Below are 25,126 nucleotides of genomic sequence, written 5' to 3' on the forward strand. Positions count from 1 at the left end.
GGGCAAGCGTCGTGCTGTGTTCGAGCGGCTTCTTCCCCTGGAGGGTGGCGCCTCCTGGAGCTGCCCCAAGACCCTGGCTCCGCACCGCAAGGGCCCGCCGGGGACTCCATAGCTCTGTTCTCGCCTCCCACATCGGTTCTGGAAGCGCGGGCGCACCAGCCTCCCCAGAGCCGGGCAGCCGCCCTCTTGTTCTGTTTTCTGGAACAAGCTGTACAAGGTAGGAATTACCTGAGGCTTCAGTCTAGAACTCATTCGTTAGCAGTCAAGCTTGAGGCTTTTTTCCCCTCTTTTATACACGTGTGTGGGGAGCTGTTATTTTGGTCTTTTCTTATTTTCTATTTCTCCTTATTCCAATTTTGGCATATTTTTCCCCAGAGATATACCCGCTTCACCCAGGCCTCAAACATTCATATGCAGTCACGTGCACTGCACGACATTCCGGTCTACGACGGTGGTCCCGCAGAGCCAGGTGTGAGGTTGGCCGTGCCGCGTAGGTTTGTGCGAGCATGCGCCCTGGCGTTCGCGCAACGACGAAACCACCTAGTGACACGGTTCTCAGCACGCATGCCCGTCGTTAAGCGGTGCGACGCACAGCAGCAGTAGGCGGCGCTGTTACGTCCGCATCTCTGTGATTCTCTCCAGATCCCACATCTTCTTGGCCCCAGAAGCACAAGCCCAGTTCTTGGGGGAGCTCAGGGCCCGTGGAGAGGGGTGCTGTCGGGCGGGACAGTGTGGGGGTGACGTGCAGAGCGGGGGACGTGGGCTAAGGCAGACGCCCCGCCTGCAACACACGCTTCCCGCCCACGGAGCAGGCGGAGGCCCCTGGTGCCAGTGACACTCGGAGGGCTCAAGGGGGGCTGCACTCCTTGCCCTCCCACCTGCCCCCGAGGCTGCTGTGGCCCCCGACCCCTTTCAGGCGCTGGGGAAGACGCGCCACACTGGCCTGGGCGGTCAGGGCCGAGAAGGCAGAAGCAGTGCTATCACCCCGATGTCCACCAGATTCCTCGTGGAGGGCCAGGCTCAGCCCCCCAGGCCTTGGCCTGGAGAGAAGGACTCGGCCAATGGCAGCTCCAGGTCCATCGGCCTCAGCCAGCCCCCTGAAAGCCCACCTGCCCGCTGACCAGTTTGCCGAATGGCCAGTTTACTAACATCATCTCACCAATGGTCAGTTCCTACCCACTGAAAATGCTCAAGACAAATATCCTTTAAAGTGTGTTTCTAGCAAACTGCAGATTTGGCAAACTGGTCCCCACGGCACACGGACTCTGGTGCACCGGCCCCATCCTGGCCTTGGGGTGCGTCAGTTGTGTCCGGATGGGGCGGGGAGCATCCTCGCCTGCTTTCACCTGGAGCTCCCCATCGCCCACAGACGCGGCCCTTGCCGGAAGCTGGGCTGGGATCCTGGGGGGCCAGGCTCCCCCACCCCAGACCCCTTCCCCGAGCCTCACCCCGAGACGGCCTGGACACGGAGGGCCTCCACACACACCACACGAAACAAGAAAATGTTTTAATTGTAAAACTAACTTGAGGGCGGGGAGGCGGGGCTGCACCGGGGGTGGGGGGTGGGGGTGCAGGAACCTGATTCTTCGAGCAGTGGTTTGGTCCCGGTGCCACCCCACAGGACAGGGACCATCTGTCCCCAGGTGGGGGCGGGGGCTAGTGTTATAAAATGACAATATAAATAGACTTCTAGAAAAGAGGCTGTCCAGGTGCAGTAGTCGTTTTCCGCGGAGGCTGGGGTGGGCGGGAAGCCCCAACTCCTGCCTCCCCAGCCAGCCGCAGGGCGGGGTGCAGGGGGGAGAAGGCCACACTTCAGACATTCATGATCGACCCCTGCACCGGCTCAGGGGGAGGGGCTGTATGTCAGGCAAGGTCTCAGAGAGGCCCACGCAGGCCGCAGGACAGAGGAGCTGGGCCTTCCGCACGTGGGCACGCGCGCACGCACACACACACACACACACACACACACACACACACACACACACAGCGTGCAGGCACACACACCTCTTTCATAGTGTTCTCTGCACCCCCAGCGGCTCCCACTGCAGACTTCCAGTGATGGGAGGGCCGCCCAGCCTTCCTGGGGACAGGAAACAGGGAGGGCCTGTCCCCAGGATGGGGGGTCCTGGGAGCCTCACTGCTCCCACGAGTCCCTGTGTTTTTTGAAAGGTCACAAAATCCAAACTGGAGTTCAGTAGTAGGGTCTGGCACATCCCCCTGGCAGGAGGGCGGCGCACGGAGTGTCTCCCAGGCTGGAGGACGGTGCCCCCACTGGCCTCCGGCGGGGCAGGGGCCCGCAGGGGCTCTTTGGTTCAGGCCGGGGCGCCGGCCTCATCTGGTGCGGTTCTGGCGCATGAGTGGCACGATGCTGGCGGGCGGGCCCGCTTTGGCCAGGAACGGGTGCTTCAGCAGCTCGGCTGCCGTGGCCCGCTGCGCGGGGTCGCGCACCAGCAGGCGGTCCAGGAAGCCCTTCAGAGACGGCGACACCTGTGGAGGTGGCGGGGACAGGGTCAGAGGAGAGGTCCCGGCTCTGGCCTGAGTGCCAGCTCCTCTGCTCACTCGCCGTGGGCCCCCTTTCTTCCTCTGTCAAACAGGCTGACGTCACCGAAGGCCCAGGGACGAGCAAAGAGGTCCCAGGCGGCTAAAGCTTGGGCCCAAGGGCTCAGTGCCACCCCAGTTTCCAGGTCTGGCAAGAAGCCGGCGGCAGCTGGGCCTAGAGGCACCCCCTTCTCACCCGGTGATTCCGCCCCAGGAAGGCTGTCCCCGGGCCCTGGCCGTGCACCCAGCAGGCCAGCCCAAGCAAAGCTCCGCAGGATGATGAGCACACAGCGGGTCTGCGCTTGCACAGACACTTGAGGCCGGGGGTGGGGGAGAGGGGGGATGACATACACACACGGACCCAGTGCACAGGAAGCGCCAGCCCAGGGCCACCAGCAGCCCAGCTACTCTGCCAGGTGGGAGGCCGCCCGGTGCCCAGCCCCCGCCTGCTGGTGCGCTGTCCCCCTCACACCTGCCCGAGGGGCCCACCTTGTGCAGGTTCTTCAGTCGGGGCGGCAGGTTGTCCCGAATCATCTTCATGGCTTTGAGGGGTGGCTCGTTGAAGTAGGGGGGCTCCCCGTCCACCATCTCAATCACCATCACCCCCAGAGACCAGATGTCCACCTGCAGTGGGGACAGGGGCAGGCCAGTGATGGGGGAGCCCACAGAGGGACAGCCTCCAGTTTGGCCTTCGCCTCCTAGCTCCCGGAGTTCCTGGGGCAAGAACGCTCTCTCGGATGCCAGCCCATTAGCCCCAAGCCCTCCTCGCCCAGGGAGCCTGCGGAAGGGCCTGCCCACCCAGCTTCCAGCACCTTCTGCGAACCACCCCCGGCTTCCCCTGAGGGACCCCCTCCCTCACTGTCTGTCCACGGTGCATCTGCTGGGTCCGTGACCAGGTCCCCATCAGCAGAGTCAGGATGCAGTCATTGGCTCAGGAGCAGCCACATGACCCAAGCAAAGCCAATCAGTCGACCCTGGGACCTTAACCAAAATATCTAGGAAAACGGTGGCACTCAAGGACAGGGAGACGTGTCCCCGAGTGGCCGGGCCATCTCTGCTCCCATGAGGGGTGGGCCTGGCTGAGCGAAGATTGCTGAGAAAACCAGAGCTTGGAGGGACAGAGTGCACAGCCAGCTAGCCAGCCTGAAGCCTGTCACCCCCAAACGTCATGGTTCTAGGGACCCAGAGCTTTCACATTTTGAGAAGTTTGTTTAAGCTGGTTTTGTCGCTTACAGGCCTCCTGATGGAGACATCCCCCCAGAATCACACCAGCCTCCTCTCCCAGAGTGACCCACTCCAGCCTGAGGTCCCACAATACGGTTCCCAGGGTGCCTTTCTCATGGCCAGTCATTGGGTCAAGTCTTGTTGAGTGACTGTGGAGAAATCCTTGGGGCCACAGGCCACAGCTCAGAGGCCTCAGGGCCAGGCAGGTCATGGCAGTGACTGAAGCAGGTTGGTGCAGGTAATAGGGAGGAGTGAGGAGTGTGGCCAAGACGAAGGTGCCCCTGCCCTTTCTAAAGCAGGGTGGCCCCTCGGTGCTTGTTGGTTGCTCACGTGTGGGAATCTGGCCTCCACGGGGCCGGATCTCTTGGTTTCCCGACAGAAAATGGAAATTCAGACTTTTATGTGAGGGCTCTCTTTTGGGAATGCTTCCAAGAGCATCTTCAGACCACACCAGCCAGGAGCCTGCCAGCCTGTGGCCCCCGTACCAGGCTGTCAGGCAGGGCCGTGGCCACCGCTGTTCAGCATTCGGTTCCCGTGGCCAAGCACTGGGCCTGGCTCTGAACTAGTCCCCCATCAGGAATGCACGCGTGCACGCATGCCTGCCTCTCCCACAAAACCGTCCCCAGCGACCCATTCCTAGACTGCGCCCGCCTCGTCCCCAGCACTCAGCTGTTCTGGACTGTCGCCGTGTAAACCGGTGCTGACAGCGTGGCAACTGGGCTGCCGTTGGCTCACCTCTGGCCCGTAGGGAAGGCGGGAGATGAGCTCCGGGGCCATCCAGTAGGGCGTGCCGACCAGTGACTTTCTCCGTGGCACCTCCTTGCTCACCTGGGCACAGAACCCGAAGTCTGACAGCTTCACCTGGAGCAGGGCAGGCCGTGGGGTCAGAGGTGCTGGCGGGGAAGGTGAGCAGAGGTGGCCACTCATGCAAGCCCCTGGCCGCGGACCGCTGCGTCTCCACCATGCAGCCCAGAGGTCAGAGCCAGACCCCTGGGCAGCTCCGCCGTCTCCCGGCAGGGGACCCTCGAGTGTGTCACCTCCTCAATCACTCCAGCTGCCTTCCTCCGCACTGGGCTCAGGGGCAGTGGCCTGCGTCCCACAGGTCCCAAAGGCTGGGCAGGGGCTGAGACCAGGCGGGCTCCCAAAGTCCACATCCACAGTTGACACGAATGAGAGGGACGTGGCCCGGCCCGAGGGGTGGATGGGACGCAGCCTGGCAGAGGCGTGGAGGGGACACAGCCTGCCTGAGGGGTGGAGGGGACGCAGCCTGCCTCTGCAACAGCCATGTCCACAGAACCAAGGGTTTCCAGAGTTTCTGGAACCGTGGGCCCTTTTCAGACTCTTGAGGTATCTATGGATCTTCCTGCCCCCAGGAAGCATCCCACATGGTGTGCAGACAAGGCTCACAGATGGCCCCCAAACACATCTGAGGACATCTCCAGGTGCTCAGGGACCCCGGCTGAGATTCCCAATGTGACAGAGCCCCACCCTGCTGACTGGCTTAGCCGGCCTGGGGCATGGCAAGCAAACCACCACCAAGAATTAGTGAAAGGCACGGCTCCCCCCACTGAAAATCAGGGCCACTCTTGGAACATAAATGCAGGTTCCGGGCACGGGGAGCCCCATCCACGGACCTCAGATTCAGAACTTCAGTCCAGAAGACGGGAGACAGGACTGGGGTCGACAGCCCACCCTGGGTGCTCGGCTAGAACAGGTTCTCAGTGGAGGGAGACGCATGTGGCCCAGAGCTGTGGCTGGCCGCCCCCTCTGGGCCCAGGGCTAGACTCCAGCTCCCAGCGTGTGGTGCTGAGGGCAGAGCCCCGGCCAGCCCGAGCCCTAATGATCACAGGACAGAGACCCCGCCGACCTGGCCCCTGGCCCGGGGCTGCTGCCTGAGGGCGGTAACCTCACTGCTCCTCAAGGTGCTGGACTGTGGTTACGGCCCACCTGACAGCGGAGGGGAGCCCGAACCAGCCCGCTCCTCACCCGGCCGTCGTGGGTCAGCAGAATGGAGTCGCTCTTGATGTCCCGGTGGATGACGCCCTGGGCGTGGAGCACAGACAAGGCCTGCAGCACAGCCAGGCACACGGCAGCGATCTGCTCCTCGTTCATCCTGCAGGGGTGGGGGTGAGGAACTGGGGCAGTCAGGGCCCCGCCCCGGGGTCTGAGGGAAGCACAACACTGCCGCGGTGACGTGAGGGGACAAGGCCCTGCCCCAAGGACCCTGAGGGGGACAAGGCCCTGCCCTGGAGACCCGAGACGACAAGGCCCTGCTGGCTCTGAGACATGGCCCCACCCCAAGGGGCCTGGAGGGGATGAGCCTTGTCATGGGAGAGCGGACCAGGTACCCCCTGGGGAGACAGCAGGCCGGGTGCCTGCCGCAGTCCCGCTGCCCGGTAGTACCTGGTGTGGGTGACGATGTCGGTGAGGGCGCCTCCCTCCAGGAACTCCATCACCACCCAGAGCTCGTCGCCCACCAGGTAGCTGTTGTACATCTCCACCACGTTCTCGTGCTGGTAGTCCCGCATGATCACCACCTGCGCGCGGGGGCCAAGTCAACGCGCTGGAGCGGGCCCGCCAGCCGCACCCTGCCACCCTCTCGGGCCCGGGCTCAGGCCCCACCACACTGCAGGCCCGGTTCCCCCTGGCACCCTCGGGGTCACCCTGGACTGCCCTCCCCATTGCCAAAGCCCACAGACCTCAGAGGCAGCCTGGGGCCTGAGGCCGGCATGCTGGGTGCCCCCACCCCTGTGCACACATCTCTCATCATGACTTCTGACCAGTCCTGAGCTGAGTGTGCAGCCCTGACGGCCAGGCTGGTGCTGGGACGGGGTAGGAGGAGGGCGTGTAAGCACAAGGCCAGGAGCAGAAGGACAAGCAGGCATCAGCCGGGGTTAGAACCCAGGGGGCCCAGCAAGGCCCAGCCCGGAGGAGGTGGGGACCACGAGGCTCTGACACCTGGGGCCACGTTAACCAGAAGCTCATGGCACCACTGGAGCATTGTCATCTGGGGACGGGGACAGCTTATGGGGCACAGCCGAGGAGTGCCAAGAGATGGGGAGCTCAGACAAGTCCAGGCTGGGTCCTCTGGGACTCCAGCATCAGAGTCTGGGGCTGCTCCTGACACCAGGCGCTCTGGGGAAGAGCCAGAGGCTGCCTCTGTACCAGGGCCCCCCAGAGAGGCCACCAAGCGCCAAGCCGGAGGCAGGACAGGACGAGGGGCCTGGATGGGGCTCTATCTCCACTGCCCGGCACAGGGCCCAGGCCTTTATCCTGAGGGCACCAGGGGGCGCCCCAGGGTCAATGAGGGGGCAGGGCAGGCCTGCGTGTGGGGAATGGGGGGTGCCCAGGAGGGGAGGCGAGGGTGGGGCTGCTCGGGGCTGGCAGGCTGGGGCCTCTCTGAGAAGGGACCAGACGGAGCAGGTTTAGGGCGACAGTTCGGGACTTGATGGCTGTGTGAGGGGCCCGGGCCGGACAGAGACCGTGGGAGATGTCGTGACAGCCCGGGGAGGGCGAGGAGCGAGAGAAAGGATGGGCCGGCACCCAGCCTCACCCCACCAGGCGCCCTGGCGGGAATTCGGGGAGGAGGGTGAGGTGGAGATGGGGGCTCGAGGCCCACCTCATTGAAGAGCAGCTCGCGCCTCTGCTGCTTGCGCAGGTCCATCTTCTTGACGGCCACCAGCCGGCCCGAGCTGCGCACGGTAGCGATGCACACGATGCCCGTGGAGCCCTCGCCGATCTTGATGAAGTTGTCCAGGTAGGAGCGAGGGTCCCCAGGGTCTACCACCAGCTGCAGGGCAGCCCGGAACTGCTCGTGGGATACTCGCTGGGGTTCCCGCTGAGGCGAGCGGGGGCCGGGGGGGCCGGGGGCGGCGGCAGGGGCCGCGAGGGTGCGGGCCGCGGGGGCCAGCTGGGGCTCGGAGGCGTGGGGGCCCAGCACCCCAGGGCTGGGGGGGCCGCGGGCTCGGGCGGGAGGCCGGGAGGAGGACTGGGGGACAGCCAGGCTCCCCGCTGAGGGCCCATTGGGGGCCAGGTTGTGAGGGTCCCCCTGAAACAGAAAAGAGAGGCGGCTGTCAGCAGAGGGGCCGGGGGCCAGCTTTGCTCCCAGAGCAAGACAGGGGCCCCGGCTGAGGAACAGACACATGGTAGTCAGGATGGAGACAGACAGTGGGCTGGGCACGGGTTGGAGCTGGAAGGTGGGCCACCCTGGGAAAGCTCTGGGCCCGGGGACGATGGGGGGTCCTGGGGCAGGGGGATGGGTTACCTGGGTGCCCCGGGACGGGTGGTCCGTGTCAGCCCTCGGGTACGTGTTAAAGGGCCGGCCAGCTGCCACTTTTGCCCCACTGGCCAGACCGGCAGGCTGGGGGGCGCTGACGTCGGGCCCGGAGAGGGGGCGTTTGTCCCGGGAAGACTCCTGGGGCGCCCCTGAGCCCTCCCTGGAAGACTTGGGCCTCTTCTCCGGCCCCACCCGCCGCCTGTCGCCACTGCCGCCACCCCCCTCGCTGCGCCCAGCCACCCGGCCGTGGCCCACTTTTTCCGGGCCCCCTCCGGCTGTGGTGGCCTGCTCCACGGGCATCCCGTTCTGCTGGCGGGCCCGGGTGGGCGGCGGCGGGCTGTCTCTCCGCAGGGAGTTGGAGCGGGTCACCGACATGTTCTCGAACTCATCAAGCAGCAGGGTGAGGGCCCCATCCTTGGCGCCTTTGCTGCCCCGCACGATGGTCTGGGGTCCGGGGCAATGGCAGGGCGGGGGCCGGGCAAGGAGGGGGACACAGGACGTGGATCCAACACACAAGGACAGGACAACACAGCACACACAGAGACAAGACAGAGACGGAATGAAGAAATGCCATGGGGTGATGATGGGGGCGGGGGGCGGCACCAGGGGGCCCCTGCAGCCCCTCCCCCAGCACCCAGACGTCCATCGAAGGAGAGGAGCTGAAGGAGATCCCTCCTGTCAGTCAGGCTGTCACCCCCCCGGGCTGGTTGCCCCCCTGAGGAGCACCTCCCTGGCTCTCTCCTGCTCTCCAGGCTGGGGGAGGTCCCTGCCCTGTGGGGTGGAGGGGGAGGAAGGCAGAGGCCACGCCACCCCATAATCAGCCCCGGAGAACCGCAAATTACAGGATGCTGGGGCCAGGGCACAGCTTGGCACACGCCCTCTGCAGCCTGCCAGGGTTGTTAACCCCCAGACCACTCTCTGTTCCCCCAGAGGCCAAGGGCGGGGTCCAGGGAAAGTCAGACAGGACTGGCCCCAAAGGAGAGGGCAGGAGGGCCCAGGAGCGGGGACGGCCAATGCAAATGCCCGCATAAAGTGTCCCAAATCCACTCAGTCCTCATCCACCATGGCCACCACCCTGACCCAGGTCATGGCCATCTCTTCCCTCGAGAACTGTAGTCACAGCCTCCAGGGTGCCCCCTGTCCCCTACTCAGCTCCAGGCACACAGGCCTCCTCGCTGCTCCTCAAACACCAGGCATGCTCTCACGTCAGGGCCTTTGCACGGGCTGTTTGCTCTGCCTGGAACACCTCCCCCCAAGTGTGCCCACGGCTCCTCCCTTTCCTCCTTCAGGTCTTTGCTGGAAACAGCTTCTCGGAAGAGGCCTCTGCGGACCAACGCCGTCTAAGATGCCGCCCCGACATGCCTACCCTCTCCCTGCTTTCTTTTTCTTAGAGCTCTTAAAAGCGGCTGACACAAAGCCTGCGTGCAGCCATCCACCGCCCGCTCCCCGTGGATGTTCGCGGGGGCAGCCATTCCTTCTCCCTGTCCGCTTCTGCTCTGCTAGAATCTCAGCACCTAGAGCAGTGTCTGGTACGCAGAAGGGGCTCTATAAAAACATGCGCTGAACCAGGGAGCGAGTGAGGCGGGCTGGGCAGAGGCTGCAGGAGCCGAGGAGGCACCCCGTCCCCATCCCTCTGCTATCCATCGCAGGCACGCAGGGGCCCGGGCCGCCGCACATCCTGAAGTCAGAACTGTCTTGAATGTGCAGAAAACTGGATCCTGCAAAACCCGGCTATAGACAGCAGTGCCCAGGGGCTGCCCTGGCCCTGCCTCTCTGGGGCCTCGGCTGCCAGCCTGGAGCCCGGCCCTGCCCAGACACCCAGTGAAGAAGGGAGGCCCCGGTCCGACGCTGGTGCTGAAGAAGAGGTCGAGGAGTCCCCAAGGGGTGGGGGACAGCCTGGGAAGACTGGGCAGATTCCCAGCCAAGGGCAGCCTGGGGCCCCAGGACAGCGCTAGCCTGTGGGGCACCTTTGTGTGAATTAAGACAAGGTGGCCCTGGCCAGCCCTGTGGTCCAGTGGTTAAGTTCAGCACGCTCCACTTCGGTGGCCTGGGTTCAGTTCCCGGGCCGGGACCTACACCACTCGTAGGTGGCCGTGCTGTGGCGGGTCATGTACAAAATAGAGGGAGACTGGCACAGGTGTTAGCTTAGGGCGAATCTTCCTCAGCAAAAAAAAAGACAAGGTGGCCCCTCCCCCTGGTGGACACAGCCCCAGTGAGGGCTCACAGCTGCGAGGCCGAGTGGGGGCTAGATTTTAAGAGGAGCCCCAGTGAGGGCACAGCCAGCACAAGGCAGCCACGGGGCCAGGCAGGGCATGGAGCTGAGGTGGGCCGGGTGGGGCCTGCGGGCAGGAGAGCCAGGGCCCTGCTGGCAAGGCTGCTGCCACTCGGCTCCAGCCCATTTGTCAGGAGAAGCCAGAAAGACCTGGATGTGAAGTCTTGCTTTTTAAGTGGTGGCAAAGAATGGGAAAGAATTCAAACACTCAGAAGCACGGTGCGTGGACACTGCAGCACCCCAGCGGCCGCCAGACTGAGAGCCTGGGGGCAGAGCATCTACACTCGCTGACCCTGGGCCTCCTGCCGCCAGGCCCGGGCTGGGAAAGGATGAGTCAGCCGTGGGCCTGCCCCCGGGCACTGAGCCCACGGCCGCACAGCTGTCCCCACCCCTCGGAACAACCCTGGCCAGCTCCCCTGGCCCACGGCCCTTCCGGGTTCCCGCTGCCCTTGGGATAAAGTCCCGGCTCTGGGCTGGCTTCCCAGGCTGGGCGTGGCCTCAGCCCTGCCACCAGGCCAGCCTCCCCGCAGGCCCGGGTGCCTGGACCACGGGGCTGGGAGAGGGGGTGAGAGCAGCGGCCTTGGAAAAAGACCTCGAGGCAAATCTCAGCTCTGCCCTTTCGCTCAAGATGGCAGGAAAAAACAACCCCAAACCCCAAAACCCCCAGCGCTTCGACAGGCTATTTCCTCCACTAAAAGCCCTGCCTGCCCCCATCTGCCTCCTCCTCCTCCTCCTCCTCGGCCCTCGGGGCTCAGTGGCTCCCAAGGCTGGATCAGGCGCCCCTGTGGACTCCCCTGGCCCAGCCTGCCCACTTGGGGCGGTCACCACCTAGGAATGGGGCTGCCCCTCTCCCTGCAACAGGAGCTCTGTGAGGCCCGAGGACAAGTCTGTGGCACTGGGGACAGGAACACAGAGCTCAGCGGGTGAGGCTACAGGAGAGGCGCTCAACTCTGAGGCTGTGGGGGCTGTGGGAGGGGCCGAGGGAAGTGTGGGCTCCTCGGGCCCGGGGGTCAGCGTCGAGGCCAGGGGAGAGGGTCCGTGTGCTGGGGGATGGAAGGCAAGTGCCAGGGGCGAGGGTTAGGGTGCAGGGTTGGGCGTGTCTGTCTGGAAGTCAGGGTCAAGTGTAGGGTGAAGGGCTGGGGCCCCTGGTGGGGGTGGGTGTGTCTGTCTGGAGGTCGGGGTCAAGTGTGCAGTGAAGTGCTGGGGCCCCTGCCGGGGTGGGCACTGCCATACCTTGGGGGCCCCGGGCTGGATGGAGGTGATGCAGCCAGGGTCGACGAGGGGCTTGGGCCGGCGGGCCGACTCCTCGATGAGGCTCTGCCACTGGCGGGGCAGCCCCGTGAACTTCTGCTCGTGCTGGTCGAAGCCCGTGTGCACGCGGTGCTCGAAGTTGGACGGCGCCGAGATCTCCACCCGCTTCTTCTTCTTCCCAAACATGGCTCCGAGGCTCGGGGCACCCGAGGGCGCAGACTCGGCTCCTCCAGCAGGCCTGCGGGAGGGGCCGCTCACCGATCTGCCTATCACTCCCACTCCTCTGGCCCTGCCCTGGTTGGGTCCGAGCTCCTCTCCTCCCCGCTCTCCCTGCCCCCACCCCTCCAGTCTGTCCCCCATGTGCAGCCCAAGGGACCCTGTGAACACCTGAGTAGGTCACACTGTCCCCTGCTCACAGCCCTCCTGTGGCTCCATCTCACTGGGGGAAAAGCCAAGCCTTCCCCGTGCCACCCCACATGACCTGCCGCCATCATCTCTCTGCTCCATCTCCCCTCGCTCACACTGCCTTTCAAACCTCAGGGTCTTTGCACTGGCTGTTCCCTCTGTGAGGAACACTTCCCTAGTATCCACACATGCTCCCTCCTTCCCTCCTGTAGGTCTCAGAGTCGTGGTTAATCCTTTCCTGACCACCCCACGGAAAAGGGCCCCCACGTCCCACTGTCCTTCCATCACATCACTTCACGGCATGCTCACTTCTGGAAATTCTGCCGCTCGTGCTTGTGTTCACTAGCTCAGCACCTGCCCCCCATCACTGGAAAGAGCACGGGGCAGGTCGTGCCCGCCCAGTTCCCCCGTCCCACGGCCTGCCCAGCACAGTGCCTGGCACCCCGTGTGTGCTCAGGGACGAAAGGCCGGGCCACAGTCAGCACTGCCTGCCCAGCCTGGACACTGGGCTAGGAGCATCAGATCCGCTCGGCCACCTGCGCAGCCAACGGTCACTGAGCCCCTGGCCTACGCATGGCCCAGGCGGCCTCACGGCGACAGTCCACTTTACACGCAGAGGCTGAGGCCAGAGCGGGACGTTCCTCACCAAGCTCCCCCAGGGCGGAAGGACCCGCTGCAGAACAGGCCCTCACAGACCGCGGTCTGGGTGTCTGGGGTCTGTAGCCTCCAGTTGGGCACTCCGAACAGCGCCAGGCACAGCGCACGTGCTCAACGACACCGGGTCCAAAAACCAAGGGGGCCGGAGGGGGGACGCGAGGGCGGTGGTGTCCCCAGGGAGCCCAGAGTAGGGATGGGAGGGGAGCCAGAGGGCCAGAGCGCAAATCTCTCTCTGCCACTTATCACGTGTGACTTCGGGGAAGTGACTTACCCTCTGTGTGCCTTGGACCAACCATTCGCCATTCTGACAATTGGGATTACCACAAGCAGGGTCTGAGTGGGAGGGCCCAGGTCCCGTCCCCTGTCCCACACACAGGCCCTGGAGTCCCACACACCTGATTTGATGCTGGCTGTGCTAGAAATGCCCTTGGGCAGGTGACGTCTCCTCTTGGGGCTTCGGGTTACTCATCTGCAAAATGGGAAGAAAATGTCATTTGCCAAGTTGTTCATTCATTTGTTCGTTTGCTCGTTCATTCATTCATTGATTCAGTAATAACTCACCCCTTGGTGCCCAGCCCTGTGCTAGCTGATGCTGGGGACACAGCCGTGACCCAGGCAGCCTCTGTCAGCCCAGAGTGGTCGAGGCTGGGGTCAGGGAGGGCAGACCCAGCCTGGGGGGATGGCAGAGAGGGGACAAGGCAAGGCTTCCCAGAAGAGCGGCCGTGAGAGCTGAGGCCCAAAGGACCAGGGGAGATGCACCGGTGGGGGTTCTGTCTGCTTCATGGCTGGCTCCCCAGCACCCGGCACAGGGGTGGCCCGAGCTCACTAAGTCTGTGACCTCGTGAGGACACTCACAGGCATGTCCGCAACATGGCCTCCTGCCTCTCCAGCCCCTGGTTCTCCTCCCAGCTCCTTCTCTGTGGGAGCGGAGACCAGAGGGAGGACCATCCGCCCAGAGGGAGGATCATGATGGGCAGTGATCCAGGAGAACCGGTTTGGCGCGGGAACCCAGTGGGAGGTGGGTGGGGACCCAGCAGCCAACCTGTTTCAACTGGTCCAGGCCTCCCAGCCAGCAGGTGGCCAGAGCCAGGTCTGGCCAGGGCTCCTCCAGCGGCCCAGCTTCCCTGTTTGCTCCGGGCTCCCTGCTGCCTGGATTGGGGGGTGGGACAGCCTGGCCAGGACAGGGCCCCTTTCCTCTGCCTCAGCCCCTTCTCTGACCCCAACCAAGCCAGGAGCCCCCTCGATGTCTCTGCCCTACCCCAGCCCCCTGAACACTGTCCATCCCGCCCTCCCAGACTTCGGCGTGGCCCTGACCTACCCTGTTCTCTCTCTTGAGGCTTCTCTGCCCTCAGCCCTGTCTTTCCAGTGCCAGCTCCCAGCCTTGTCCCTGCCCCCGACCCTCCCCCCACTTCCCTGATGCCCACCCCAGATCTTCACCCCTGGCCTATCACCTTCACTGGCTCCCGGACGTGCCCCCGTCCAGCCCCAGGCCCAGCCTCTCTCCCTCTCTGCCCTGCCCAGCCTCCACCCCAGCCGGCAGCCTGGGGGCACCGAGTCAGCTGGCCTCTGCAGGCTGGGATTAGCCACGTGACCCTTCTGTAAAGCCAGCAGAGGGAGGGGCAGACCCCAGGGAGGAGGCACTCAGGATCAAGATGGGGAAGGCAGGGGCGCCTGGAAGATAGGACAGCCCATAATCCCCCAAGGACCTCTGCACCCTGAAGCCAGCCCCCAGGCCCAGGCACGTGGGACCCTGCAGAGGAAGGGGGTGGGGAGCACACCTCCGGATATCTGCCTGGGGCCACCCCTTCCCTCTGGGTGCACCACACAGAGGGCAGGACAAACAGAGGAACTGACCATGTTTATAATGACCAGGCGGGAGCCCCACCCTGGCAGCTCCCGGCACTGCCGGCTCCCCCACCGGGCCTTCCCTTCCCACCCAGCCCGGACCCCAGGGACCCCCAAAAGGGGAGGGACAGAGCTGCTCCATGAAGGGAGGGGCCTGCCCTAGAGCCGGGGGTGGGTTCCCAGGCAAGCTCTGCAACTCAGGACTCAGTGGGCCTGGGCCCCAAACCCCGGCCCTGCTGTGCCGCCCTGTGCCACCTTGTTTCCTGCACCCGTGAAGTGGAGCGAGCCAGCCCGCCTTAGGAGTTTGCTGCGTGGCGGGGGACCAGCAGCTAGCTGCCCTGTGCCTCAGTTCCCTCCTGTTCAGCGGGCGATGACAGCCCCTGAGTCCTAGACTTCTCAGGAGTCACAGAGAGCACAGTACTGGCAGCCCGGCCACGAGGTAACAGCACGCAGCAAGGAGGTGCCCGGTAAGTCCTACACGCATGAAGCACCTACTGTGTGCCCCTCCCATCCAAGCATCCCCGCAGGGCCCCTAGCTTAATCGGCACACCTGTCCCAGGAGGAAGGGCCGTTATGAGGCTCGTGTTACAGATAAGGAAAACGAGGCACAGAGAGGGCAGTCCGCTCGCCCAGGTCACAAAGGTGTGGTAGCAGGGTGGACACGAGACCCCAGGCCTGACTGACCCAGAGCCCGGGCCGACCAGCCCTTGGAATCAACAGCAGCCGCATCCTCAGAGATCCCCGTGGGCGGGCCCTGCTCGGGGCCCTCGGTGTCGAACCCCAGTCCATCCTCACAACTAAGCTGGGAGACAGTACGCTCATCACCCCAATTCACAGATGGGGAGACCGAGGCCCAGACAGGGGAACCCCTTGTCTAGGGCCCCCAGGATTTGAACCTGGGCAGGCGGAGACCAAAGTCCAGCCTCTTCCCTGCCTGTCCCGCCCTGGTGCGCTGCGGCGATGCTACTGTTTTCGTCATTATTATTAAGAATCAGCAGCAGCAGCAGCATCTCCAAGGCTGGTCCTGGCCTCGTCCCTTCCTCCTGCCCTCTCCACCCCTGTCCACGCCCTGGTGGTGAGGGTGCCAACCTCCCATCTGACCTGTCCCGGCCCCTGAGGGGTAGCAGGAGGCAGCACAAGGGGAGTGGCGACCCTGTACAGATGCCAACGCCCGGCTCCCTGAGCCCTGTGACCCCAGCAGAGCCGCTGTTCTCATCCCCATTGTGCAGATGTGGAAACTGAGGCTCAGAGAGGCGACACCTCTCACCAAGGTCACCAAGCAGCACTGGGCCTGGAAGACGGATGGATCCACTCCAGAGTCGACATCCTGGAGCCCCGTGCTGGCCCCCACACCAAGCCAAGGCCAGCCCAAGACTCCTTCCCTGGGGCCCCGAGAGGCCGCCCGGGCTGCCCGCCGCCTCTCTGCCCTCCTCCGTTCTGGCACACCCCTCACTCACTCTGCCCCAGTCACATGGGCCTCCTCGCTGTTCTCCAAACCCTCGGCACGTGCCCACCTCAGGGCCTCTGCACCGGCTACCTGCTCTGCTTGGTGGAACTCTCTTCTCACTAATCTGCACGTGGCTCCCTCCTTCTCTCACCCACGTCTGTGCTCAAACGTCCCAGCTCCCGCCCTGTCACCCTCGATGCCGCTTTCCTTGCTTTCTTTTCCCTCACTGCACTTCCCACATACATTGTGTGTTGTCCGCCTCTCCCACGAGAACGTCAGCTCCACTGGCAGGGCCTGGCCTCCCTCTTGCTCCCCTGTCCCCCAGGGCCCACGACACTGTCGGGCCTGGAGCAGGCCCCAAAGGAACATTTGGTGAGGGAACGGATGCACGTGTACCCGCCACGCTACACCCCTGCTCAGACGCCCAGACTGCCCGGGCAGGATGTGTGAAACTGGCAGAGAAACAGCTGGAACCCTGAGGCGGCGGAGAGCCAGCAACCCCAGGAGAGGGAGCGGAGGAGGGCAGCCCACAGCCACCGGCCCGGGCATGGCCGCCTCGGAAGCCCAGTGTTTGAGCCCAAATGCAGGCACATTGTGTGCCCCGCTCTCAAATGTCCACCTCCGTTCAAGAGCCAGCCTCTGAACCATCGGGCACGTGGGACAGGCAGTCTCCCGCCTGCCCCAGCAGAAGCCTCAAATTCTCCAGGCCCTGCCCCGACCGGCTCCACCCTCTGACCTTTCCGGAGAAGAAAATGGTCCCCCCCGCCCCCCCCCCAGGAAATCAGCCCAGGGGGATGACGAGACCCACCTGTGTGACAAAGCCGTGCGTGTGTGTACGCGCGTGCATGTGTGTGTGCGTAACTCTTCCTCGCCTGCCCTCGCCAGCTCTCCATCGAGCTGCTCCCCCGAGGTGGACAGTGGAGGGAACTGACTCCGCCAGAACCCAGGGCCGGGCTGGAGCAGAGGACGTGGCTGGCACAGCTGTCCCTTCCCGTCCCCGGAATGAAACCCGAAAGCAGAAAGCAGGAGAGGGGCTGAGAGGTGCTCCCATTCCAGCCCGCACTTGGCTCCCACTCACCCTTCAGCCAGGATCTTTACCTACCAGCTCCAGGAAACCCTGTCCCTGCCTCAGTTTACCCCATACCTCCCTGGGCTGTGTTCTGCCGACGGAGGGAGAGTCCGGGTTGCCTTCCGGCCCAGGGCAGGCTCCTTGTGGCCCACTGGCCGCCCCACATCACCCCCCACCTCCACCCAGTTCTTGCTGCCCACTGCACGGCCCCCACGCCCCCTCCAAGGCTCCCTGCAGGCCTCCCGCCCTGAGCCACCTTCCTCCAAGGACGCCGCAGGCATGCGGCCCCAGCCCCCCGGCTCTGGGGCTGACACATGTCCCAGCCCAGCCCCAGCAAACCCCTATCTGCCCACAAAGGACCCATCACACCCAGCCACCCAGCCACCCAGCCAGTCATGGCCGTCCGCTGAGGGCTGATCGCCCCCAGGCCCAGGCCCAGAAGAGCCCCAACAGCCCTGCCTACGGAGCTCACATTCTGGGGGCAAGGGGACAGGAAGTAAATGACACATATCTGAAAATAAGGCAAGTCAGATGGTAGGCTGCGGAGAGAAATATGGCAGGATCAGGAGAGTGGAGGGGGAGTCGGAATTTCCCATGAAGGGGTCAAGGAGGGCCTCATTGAGAGGGGGACACTCGAGCAGGGACCTCAGGGGGTAGGGCACAGGGGCCACACGGGCATCTGGAGGAAGAGCACTCAGGCAGCAGGAACAGCCAGTACAAATGTCCTGAGGCGGGAACACGCTGGATGTGGTCAGACTGCAGAGTGGAGGCCGACGGTGTGGGGCCTCATGGGCCATGGGGAGGACTCTGGCTTCCACCTGAGTGAGAGAGAGCCATGGGGAGGTTCCGGCAGGTGGGGACGTGGCTTGACTCGGTGTTCACAGCTCCCCCTGGCCAGGCGTGGGGCACAGACTTTGGGGGCAGGACGGGAGCTGGGAGACCAGGGAGGAGGATGCGACGGTCCAGCAGGAGGCGAGGTAGACCGAAGGGAGCACATGGGGCTGCAGAGGCGGGCCCTGGGCACGCTGTAAGGTGCAGAGGGCAGGGCTCGCCATGGCCCGTGCCTCCTCCTGTGCGGGCAGCAGTGGGGTCCCTGGGGCAGGGTGTGGCCTGGTCCCGCCCACCAACCAACCCCCTTGAGCGCCACCAGGTGCAGGAGACAGCCTCCCCTGACATGGGAGACCGCCACAAGCGGCTGATCACTGTTGCCGCCAAGTCGGGGGCTTGGCACTGTGGGATCCCCTGTCTTGGTAGGTCACAGCCAGATCCCAGCCCAGAATATGCCCCCCCTTTGTGGTGGCCGAGCACACAGAGGGCACGCGCACGTGTCTCACGCTGCCTCTGCTGGGGCCTGTGTTGGGCGCACAGACAAGGCCATGCCGAACCCTCCCACCAGTTCCTGGGGAGGGGATGGGCACAGGGTCCTCTTCCTTCTCATCTCCCAAACCAGGAAACTGAGGCCCAGGGAGGAAGTCACTGCCCAGGGCCACCCAGGGCCAGGTCACAAAAGCATCCACTCTGACCCACAGAGAAGGCCCTTTTTTTTATGTGAGGAAGATTGGCCTTGAGATAACATCTGTGCCCATCTTCTGTTTTATGTGGGACACTACCATAGCATGGCCTGATGAGCCGTGCTAGGTCCGTACCCAAGATCTGAACCAGCGAACCCCAGGCTTCTGAAGTGGACTATGCGAACTTGACCACTACTGCAACCGGGCCAGCCCCAAGCCACGAAGAAGGCCTTCTGACACCCCCTCAGCCTCCTCTTCCGAGCAGCCCCAGCCCCAGCCCAGGCCTCCACTCCAGATTACAGACCCTAGAGGTTTATGGGACAAGAACAAGGACAGAGATAATTCCACTGCCAACGACCAGACCCACAATCAGGAAGGTGGCCTTGGTTAGGAGGGAATCGGAAGAAATGTGAGGGCTTCCCGCTCAGATGAAACTCCCCACTGGATTCAACAAGGCCCTGCCAATGTCGGGACTCATCTCCTCCCCTCACTTCACTCCAGCCACGCTGGCCTCCTCCCCTGTAGTCTTGGACACTTTAAGCTTGTTCCAGCCTCAGGACCTTTGCACCTACTGTTCCCTCTGCCCAGAGCTGCATGGCTCCCCCTTTTCAGATATTCAGGCCTTGGGGCAAATAAAACCTCCTCACAGAGGCCTTCCCCAACCCCCTGAGCAAATTTGCACCCCTGCTTTGTATTCCCCATGGCATTTATGACCACCTGGCACCATACACCTGTCTACCGTCAGTCCCCCTCCTCCCCTCTCCCCAGTGGAGTGTCAGCTCTGGAGAGCAGGGGGCTTGTCTGTGCTGCGTCCCTGCATCTAGCATGGGGCCTGGCACACAGCAGGCACTCAGTACATGTTTGTGGAACAGACAGTGATGCCAGGGCCGAAGTGGTGAGTCTGGAGCCTGAGAAGGTGAGGTGGTGGGGCAGAGGGCAGACGGGGGCCCCGAGACCCATCCCACACTGTCTGGAAGTCTGACCCTGACACCCGAGAACTAGGGCCCAAGTCTTCAGAGATGGAACCTCGGTATTTTGTGAATAATCTGGTGCATGATCCAAACACCACAAGAGGGGCCCCACTGGGAGCCCACACCAGGCCCCGCCCACCCAGGGAGGCACCCCCCAGGCCCCTGCCCACCCCAAGGAGGCCCCCCCAGGCCCCGCCCACCCAGGGAGGCCCACTCCAGCCACGTGGCCCAGGCTGGAAATGTGAGGAAGTGGCAGCATGTTTTGGCTACAGGCAAATTCTACAGCAGGGGACGCTGCTGGAAATCTGTGAGTCCCCCCACAGGTGGAATTTCATAAAGACCCACAGATCTGGGGTCACCCTGGCCTTGGGAAGCAGGGCCTGGAGTTGTTCTGGCCAGATGCTATGCCATGCTCCCCCCGCAGGCCTTGGCGATGGCCGTGCCAGCACAAGAACTCCACAGGCAGCTGGTGGTTAAGAGCAGATTGCCCAGGCTCAGGTCAGCTCCACCACTTCCAAGCTGTCCGCCTTTGAGCAAGTCACTCAACTTCTCCGGGCCTCAGTTGTCCGCATCTGCAAACTGGGGATAATAAGAGTCCCAATCTCCTGGGAATGTCTGGATGATCAAATGAGATGACATGTCGCAAAGCATTTACAACAGTGCCTGGCGCCCAGTGGGTCCTCACCACAGGTTAGCTACTGTTATTATTATTGCCGCTGTCGTTGCTGCTGCTCCATGAATAAAGGAAGGAACAAATACATGAAAGAGGATGTTGGGCCTGGTCTTCTCCCAGCCAGAGCAAAACTGTTAAGTGTTCCCTTCTCCCGGGCTGGGATGGGGGAGCATAGCGGCTGCCACTGTCTGAGGTTTGCCCTGCCTGCTGGACTGGGAGCCTGGAGAGGACAGGGCCTGAGGCCATCTCAGCCACATGTGTCCCCAGCCGTGCCCAGCACAGTGGGGGTGCAGCTAGCAAGTGTGGCTAAAGGAAGAGTCACTGCTTCCTTTACCAGCCGGGCCCAGGCCGGTGCTCGGAGCCCCCAGGGAGGCTGGGAGGCTCCCCAGGCTTGGGCGCCCCCTCCCTACCTGGCCAGCACAACAGGGCCTGGACATAAAGGGCACTGTTGGCGCCCCTCACCCCCCAGAGGCGCCCAGGGTGGGGACGGAGGCCACACAAACCTGAGATGTGGGTGAGCCCATAGGGACTGGGAAATCGGAGTAGACTTCATTCATGCCTCCTGAGGCAGGCGGGAAGGGGGGAGGGGGCACCAGGCAGAAAAGAGGCTCCGGACCCCTCCCAAGTCCCCTGGAACCCAGCACGCGCGTGCGCACACACACACATACACACACACACAGCCACCAATGCCCACAACACACATTGCCCTCTCCTCCGTGGGTCCAAAACCTAGCAAGGAGCACAGAGACACGCACCAACACACACACACACACACACACACACACACACACACACACACACACGAGCCCCAGCACAGAAGCATCACAGACGGCGCTCCACGGTGCCCAGGTTGTCCACAGGGACCAGGACACAGACACTCAGCCACACAACCGCAGATGCACAGCAACACACACAGCGGTCCCACAGAAAAGCCCCTGAGCAGCCAGACAGCAGCAGCTGCCCCAAGCCCACAGCACGTGGACACCCTGTCAGTGGCCGAAGACAGGACCCTGGGCACGGGAAAGGCTATCCTGCCCAGAGCAGGGCATGCAGACGAGCTGTGAGGCATGAGAGAGAGAATGTGGGGGAGGCAGCTTAAAGAGGGGCCGGCCTGTGGTGTAGGGGTTAAGTTCGCACACTCCGCTTTGACGGCCCGGGGTTTGTGGGTTCGGATCCAGGGTGCAGACCTGCACACTGCTCATCAAGCCACATTGTGGTGGCGTCTCACACACAAAATAGAGGAAGATGTGCACAGATGTTAGCTCAGCGACAATCTTCCTCAGCAAAAAAAAAAATAATAATAATAATAAAATAAAGAGAGGCCAGGCTCAGAGGAAGCTCTCAGAATGGAAAGGCCAGGACAATCGGAGAGCCCATGCTGCAACCCCGAAGAAGCCCCAGCCCCAGGATCCATCCACGAACCCTGCAAAGAGCCACACAGCCCTAGAGACGCAGGGGCTCCAGAAAGAGACACACACAGTACAGACCTCAGCCCCTACCTGGACACACAGGCACACATGTGCACACACACCATCCCAGATGCTCCAAAACCGCCGGACTGATGGACAAAGGTGTCCCCCAGGGCCCCACGCTCCCAGGAGTGCACCCCAAGACACAGAGGCAGACCACAGGACCCCACCACCCCGGACCCACACAGTAGGTGATGAGACCCCTGATGGACCCCCACACACCCACGGCCACTCCCAGGGTCACCCAGAGAGACCCAGTGAGGCAGAGTCCCTGCGAACCTGCCCCATGCCCACCAGACCCCAGGAAGGCGCTCCCTGAGACTCTCGGGCCCTGTGCTAAGGCACGGGTGAGCCCCGGCAGACACCTGCCACGGGAACACCCGGTGACACGGTGACCTCGCCCCGGCCCAAGGAAGGTGTGGCCCCCGGCACACATGCTTCCACTGGCTTGGGTGGCTCAGGTGGCCAGGAGGCAGGACTGTCCTCCCCACACCCAATCAGCCCTCCCCTCCCCTCCCCTCCACTCCCGCCTGAGGCCCGGGCCAGCTCACCTCCACTATCGTCTTCCCTCCGTCCTGGACCCCCCTCAGTGGGGGCCAGTGGACGAGGGGCTGCCAGCTGGGAGCAGGGAGTGGGGAGCAAGGGGCTCCACCAGCCCTCGATGAGGGTGCCCACCAAGGAAAGCTGGCTGGGCTCTTCGTCCCAGCCTCCCTGGCAGCGGGTGGTGACGCGGCCCTGCCCTGGCAAGAGTAGAGCTTGGCTGTGGCTCCAGCCCATGGGAGGGCGGAGAGTGGAGGCTGGGAGGGAGGGATGGAGGAGGTGGGGCTAAGCCTGGAGAGCTGGGGCCACATGGCCCACGACTGCCCCACAGAGGGAGGGGCAGGGACACTGGAGCAGGGACCCCAACTACGGCCCTTGCTTCAGCAGGGTCAGACCCTACATGCACACGCATGCACACCTCACTCCCCATGCCACGCGAGGCTAGGGGCCAGGGAAGCCACATGGCGTGGGGCTGAGGGCCTGGGAGCAGCTGGCTGGGCGGCTGGTGGGGCAGCCAGGTTTGAAATGACACCAGGGCTGGGGGCTGGACAGAGGGGCGGGGGTGAGTGGACTCTCATCTGGAGGGGTGGCTGGAGACCCAGGGCTTGCTGCTGTCCCCTCTCCCCCGCTCCCAGGCTGTGATCCCAGCAAGAGCTCCAAGAGGGCCTCCCCACTCACCCACTAGGACGAACCTGAGACTCTCAGCCTAACCGGGGAGGGGGCAGGATGCAGGGGGGAGCGTGGCGAACCCCCACATCACCACCTCTAGGCGTGAGAGGGGGCCTGGGAGATGTGGCTGGCAGGAACGGGGAGAGGTGGGGAGGGGTGGGCCTTCCGAATGCCATGTCTGGCCAGGATGCTCTAACCCTTCAGAAAATAAGTGGTCCAACTTTCTGGAGAACTTCCTTCGGGCCAGGCCGTGCTCTCAGCATCGACACACACGAAGCTGTTTTACGTCACCACTGCTCTAAATGGACAGGTCCTGTATCAGGCCTGTTTTACAACAGAGGAATCAGGCCCAGAGAAGCTGAGTGACTTGCCCAAGGCACCCAGCAGGGAGCTCAGGCCATCTGTCCTGACACCTGTGCCCTTAACCAGCTGCTCTGAGCATGAGGCTGGCTTGCTTGGAACCCCCACCCCAGAACAGGGGAAGAAGATGCTCAGAGAGCGGGAAGCCAGAGGGGCTGCGCTGGCCTCGCCCGTCTTGGCCTTGCACCTCGCTCCTCCTGCAGACCTTTGCTGCTCAGGTCAGAGCTCCCTGCGTGAAACTGGTTCTTGTGTGATGGTCTGTCTGTCTCCCCCACGACAGGGGCGGGGGACACGACTTGGGGGGCAGGGGTGGGGCTGCCTGGCTCAGCCCTCTCCAGCCTTCGGTCCCTCCCTCAGGCACCTTCTCCTGCAGGAAGCCTCCCTCAGCCCCTGGCGGGGTCCGGTCCCTCCTCTGGGCTCCATCCCAGCACTGCCCCCTCCAGGCTGTCACTATCCCTGTCACGTCTTTCCCCCCCACCCCACAGGCTCCCAGCACACACCCGCAGGTCTGCTGGAGGCCCTGAGAATTCAGCAGTGGACACACCAGACAAAACTCCCCTCCCGGGGGTGGCACCCGAGCAGGGCTGCGCCCTCACTGGAGGGCGGGTCCTGTGAGTGGCAAGGACCCGGGTTGTGCAGGGGGCCAGGCCCAGGGCAGGGGCCGAGTGAGCCAGTGGCTCAGGTGGGCAGGTGGACAGAGACGCCTTGTCCTTCCTGCTCCCCGGCTTGGCACCCGCAGCTGCTCCCTCATCAGCCAGCTCCCCAAGGACTTGATGGCTCCGACCAGGAGCACTGCACCAGCTCCCAGGGCCGGACTCCCAGCCGCCCACCACACCAGGGGCCACAGCAGGGCAGGTCATCCCCTCCCCCACTGGGTGGAGCACCTGTTGGGCAGCCACCCAGAGAGGAGCCAAGGAGGGCGGGCTCCCCAAACCTCCCCAAACCGGACAGGCTGGTTTGGGCTCCGCAGGGGAGAAGGTCAGGATCGGGCAGTTCTGGCCAGCCAGGGAAACTAGGTCCAGCGGGAGGGAGGGAGAGGCAGGGGAGGGAGGGAATGGCCCTCCTCCAGAAGTCTCACTGGAGACAAGGGGTCCTCCTGGGCCAGCCCGTAGGGGCAAGGGGAGGGCAGTCCAAGGTCTCGCACCTGGAACAGACCTTTGTTTATCATAAAACTTTTAAAACACACCCCAAATAGAGACTGAGCCAATGAACCCTCATGAAACCTGTCACTCGGATCCCTCAGTGTCAGCCATCCGCTACCTCGGGGCTTGGTCTGTGCCCGTCTTCTCCTCTCCTTTCTCTAGCTCAGCTCTGTGTCTCTCAGACGGCACAGGGTTCGGAAGCCAATGGCACTGCCAGCACGCGCCTGCCCCAGCTCAGCCCTGGGGGCAACCTCTAGTGCAGGTTCCTCTGTCTTCTTTCAGAGAGAGCCTTCACATGTGTGTGTGTGCCTGTGCACACATGCTTGCACACTTTTTAGAAACACCATACACCACACAGGCACGGAGGCTCCTCGGCTCTCCTACGCTGCGGGCCCAGCGGAGGTGCAGACGCACACTTGGCATCTGGCAGCACTCTCCTGGGTCTGTCCCCAAGCAACTGTGGCTGCGGGCCCCGGGGATGGGCGTGGGAAGGTAGGCGTGGGAAGGTTGACACGGCACAGTCTGAACGGGCCGGAGAGTGGGGACACGGCGAATGCCTGACTGCTGGTGATGGACAATGACCTGCGATCTCCGGGCTCCAGGGAAGAGCACAGGACAGCGAGAAGGGCTGGCCCACGGCCACATGCGGACGCACATCGAAGGTGATGCTAAACAGAAGCAGCGAAGAGTAAGATGATACATCCTACACTTTGTTTAGAAAAAGTTCAAAACCAGACAAAATGAAATACGCTGTTGAGGGGCGCATGCAGGGGTCGCAAAACCAAGAGAGAAGCAGGCAGCGACTGC

General features: G+C 63.6%; 1 protein-coding gene across 7 annotated transcripts in view; it reads right to left on the reverse strand.

Moving 5' to 3' along the window:
- Positions 1-1,490: 1,490 nt before the first annotated feature.
- PAK4 (p21 (RAC1) activated kinase 4) overlaps positions 1,491-25,126 on the reverse strand; it is a 42,920-nt gene continuing 19,284 nt past the window's right edge. For 2 of the 7 annotated variants that reach the window (XM_046682207.1, XM_046682211.1), the window contains 9 exons: positions 13,019-13,092; positions 11,544-11,799; positions 8,027-8,482; positions 7,382-7,810; positions 6,166-6,299; positions 5,749-5,875; positions 4,498-4,623; positions 3,028-3,162; positions 1,491-2,487 (listed from right to left, as the gene is read on the reverse strand). In XM_046682207.1, the coding sequence (XP_046538163.1) occupies positions 2,332-2,487; positions 3,028-3,162; positions 4,498-4,623; positions 5,749-5,875; positions 6,166-6,299; positions 7,382-7,810; positions 8,027-8,482; positions 11,544-11,747 (1,767 nt within the window). In that variant the 5' untranslated portion in view covers positions 11,748-11,799; positions 13,019-13,092 and the 3' untranslated portion in view covers positions 1,491-2,331. Of the gene's footprint in view, positions 2,488-3,027; positions 3,163-4,497; positions 4,624-5,748; positions 5,876-6,165; positions 6,300-7,381; positions 7,811-8,026; positions 8,483-11,543; positions 12,310-13,018; positions 13,093-13,665; positions 13,897-16,723; positions 17,803-22,159; positions 22,347-25,126 lie in introns of those variants that run through there. The other 5 variants (XM_046682209.1, XM_046682208.1, XM_046682212.1 and 2 more) reach the window with 5 other exon arrangements.

Source organism: Equus quagga, chromosome 13 (assembly GCF_021613505.1).
Source record: "Equus quagga isolate Etosha38 chromosome 13, UCLA_HA_Equagga_1.0, whole genome shotgun sequence".
NCBI lineage: Eukaryota > Metazoa > Chordata > Mammalia > Perissodactyla > Equidae > Equus > Equus quagga.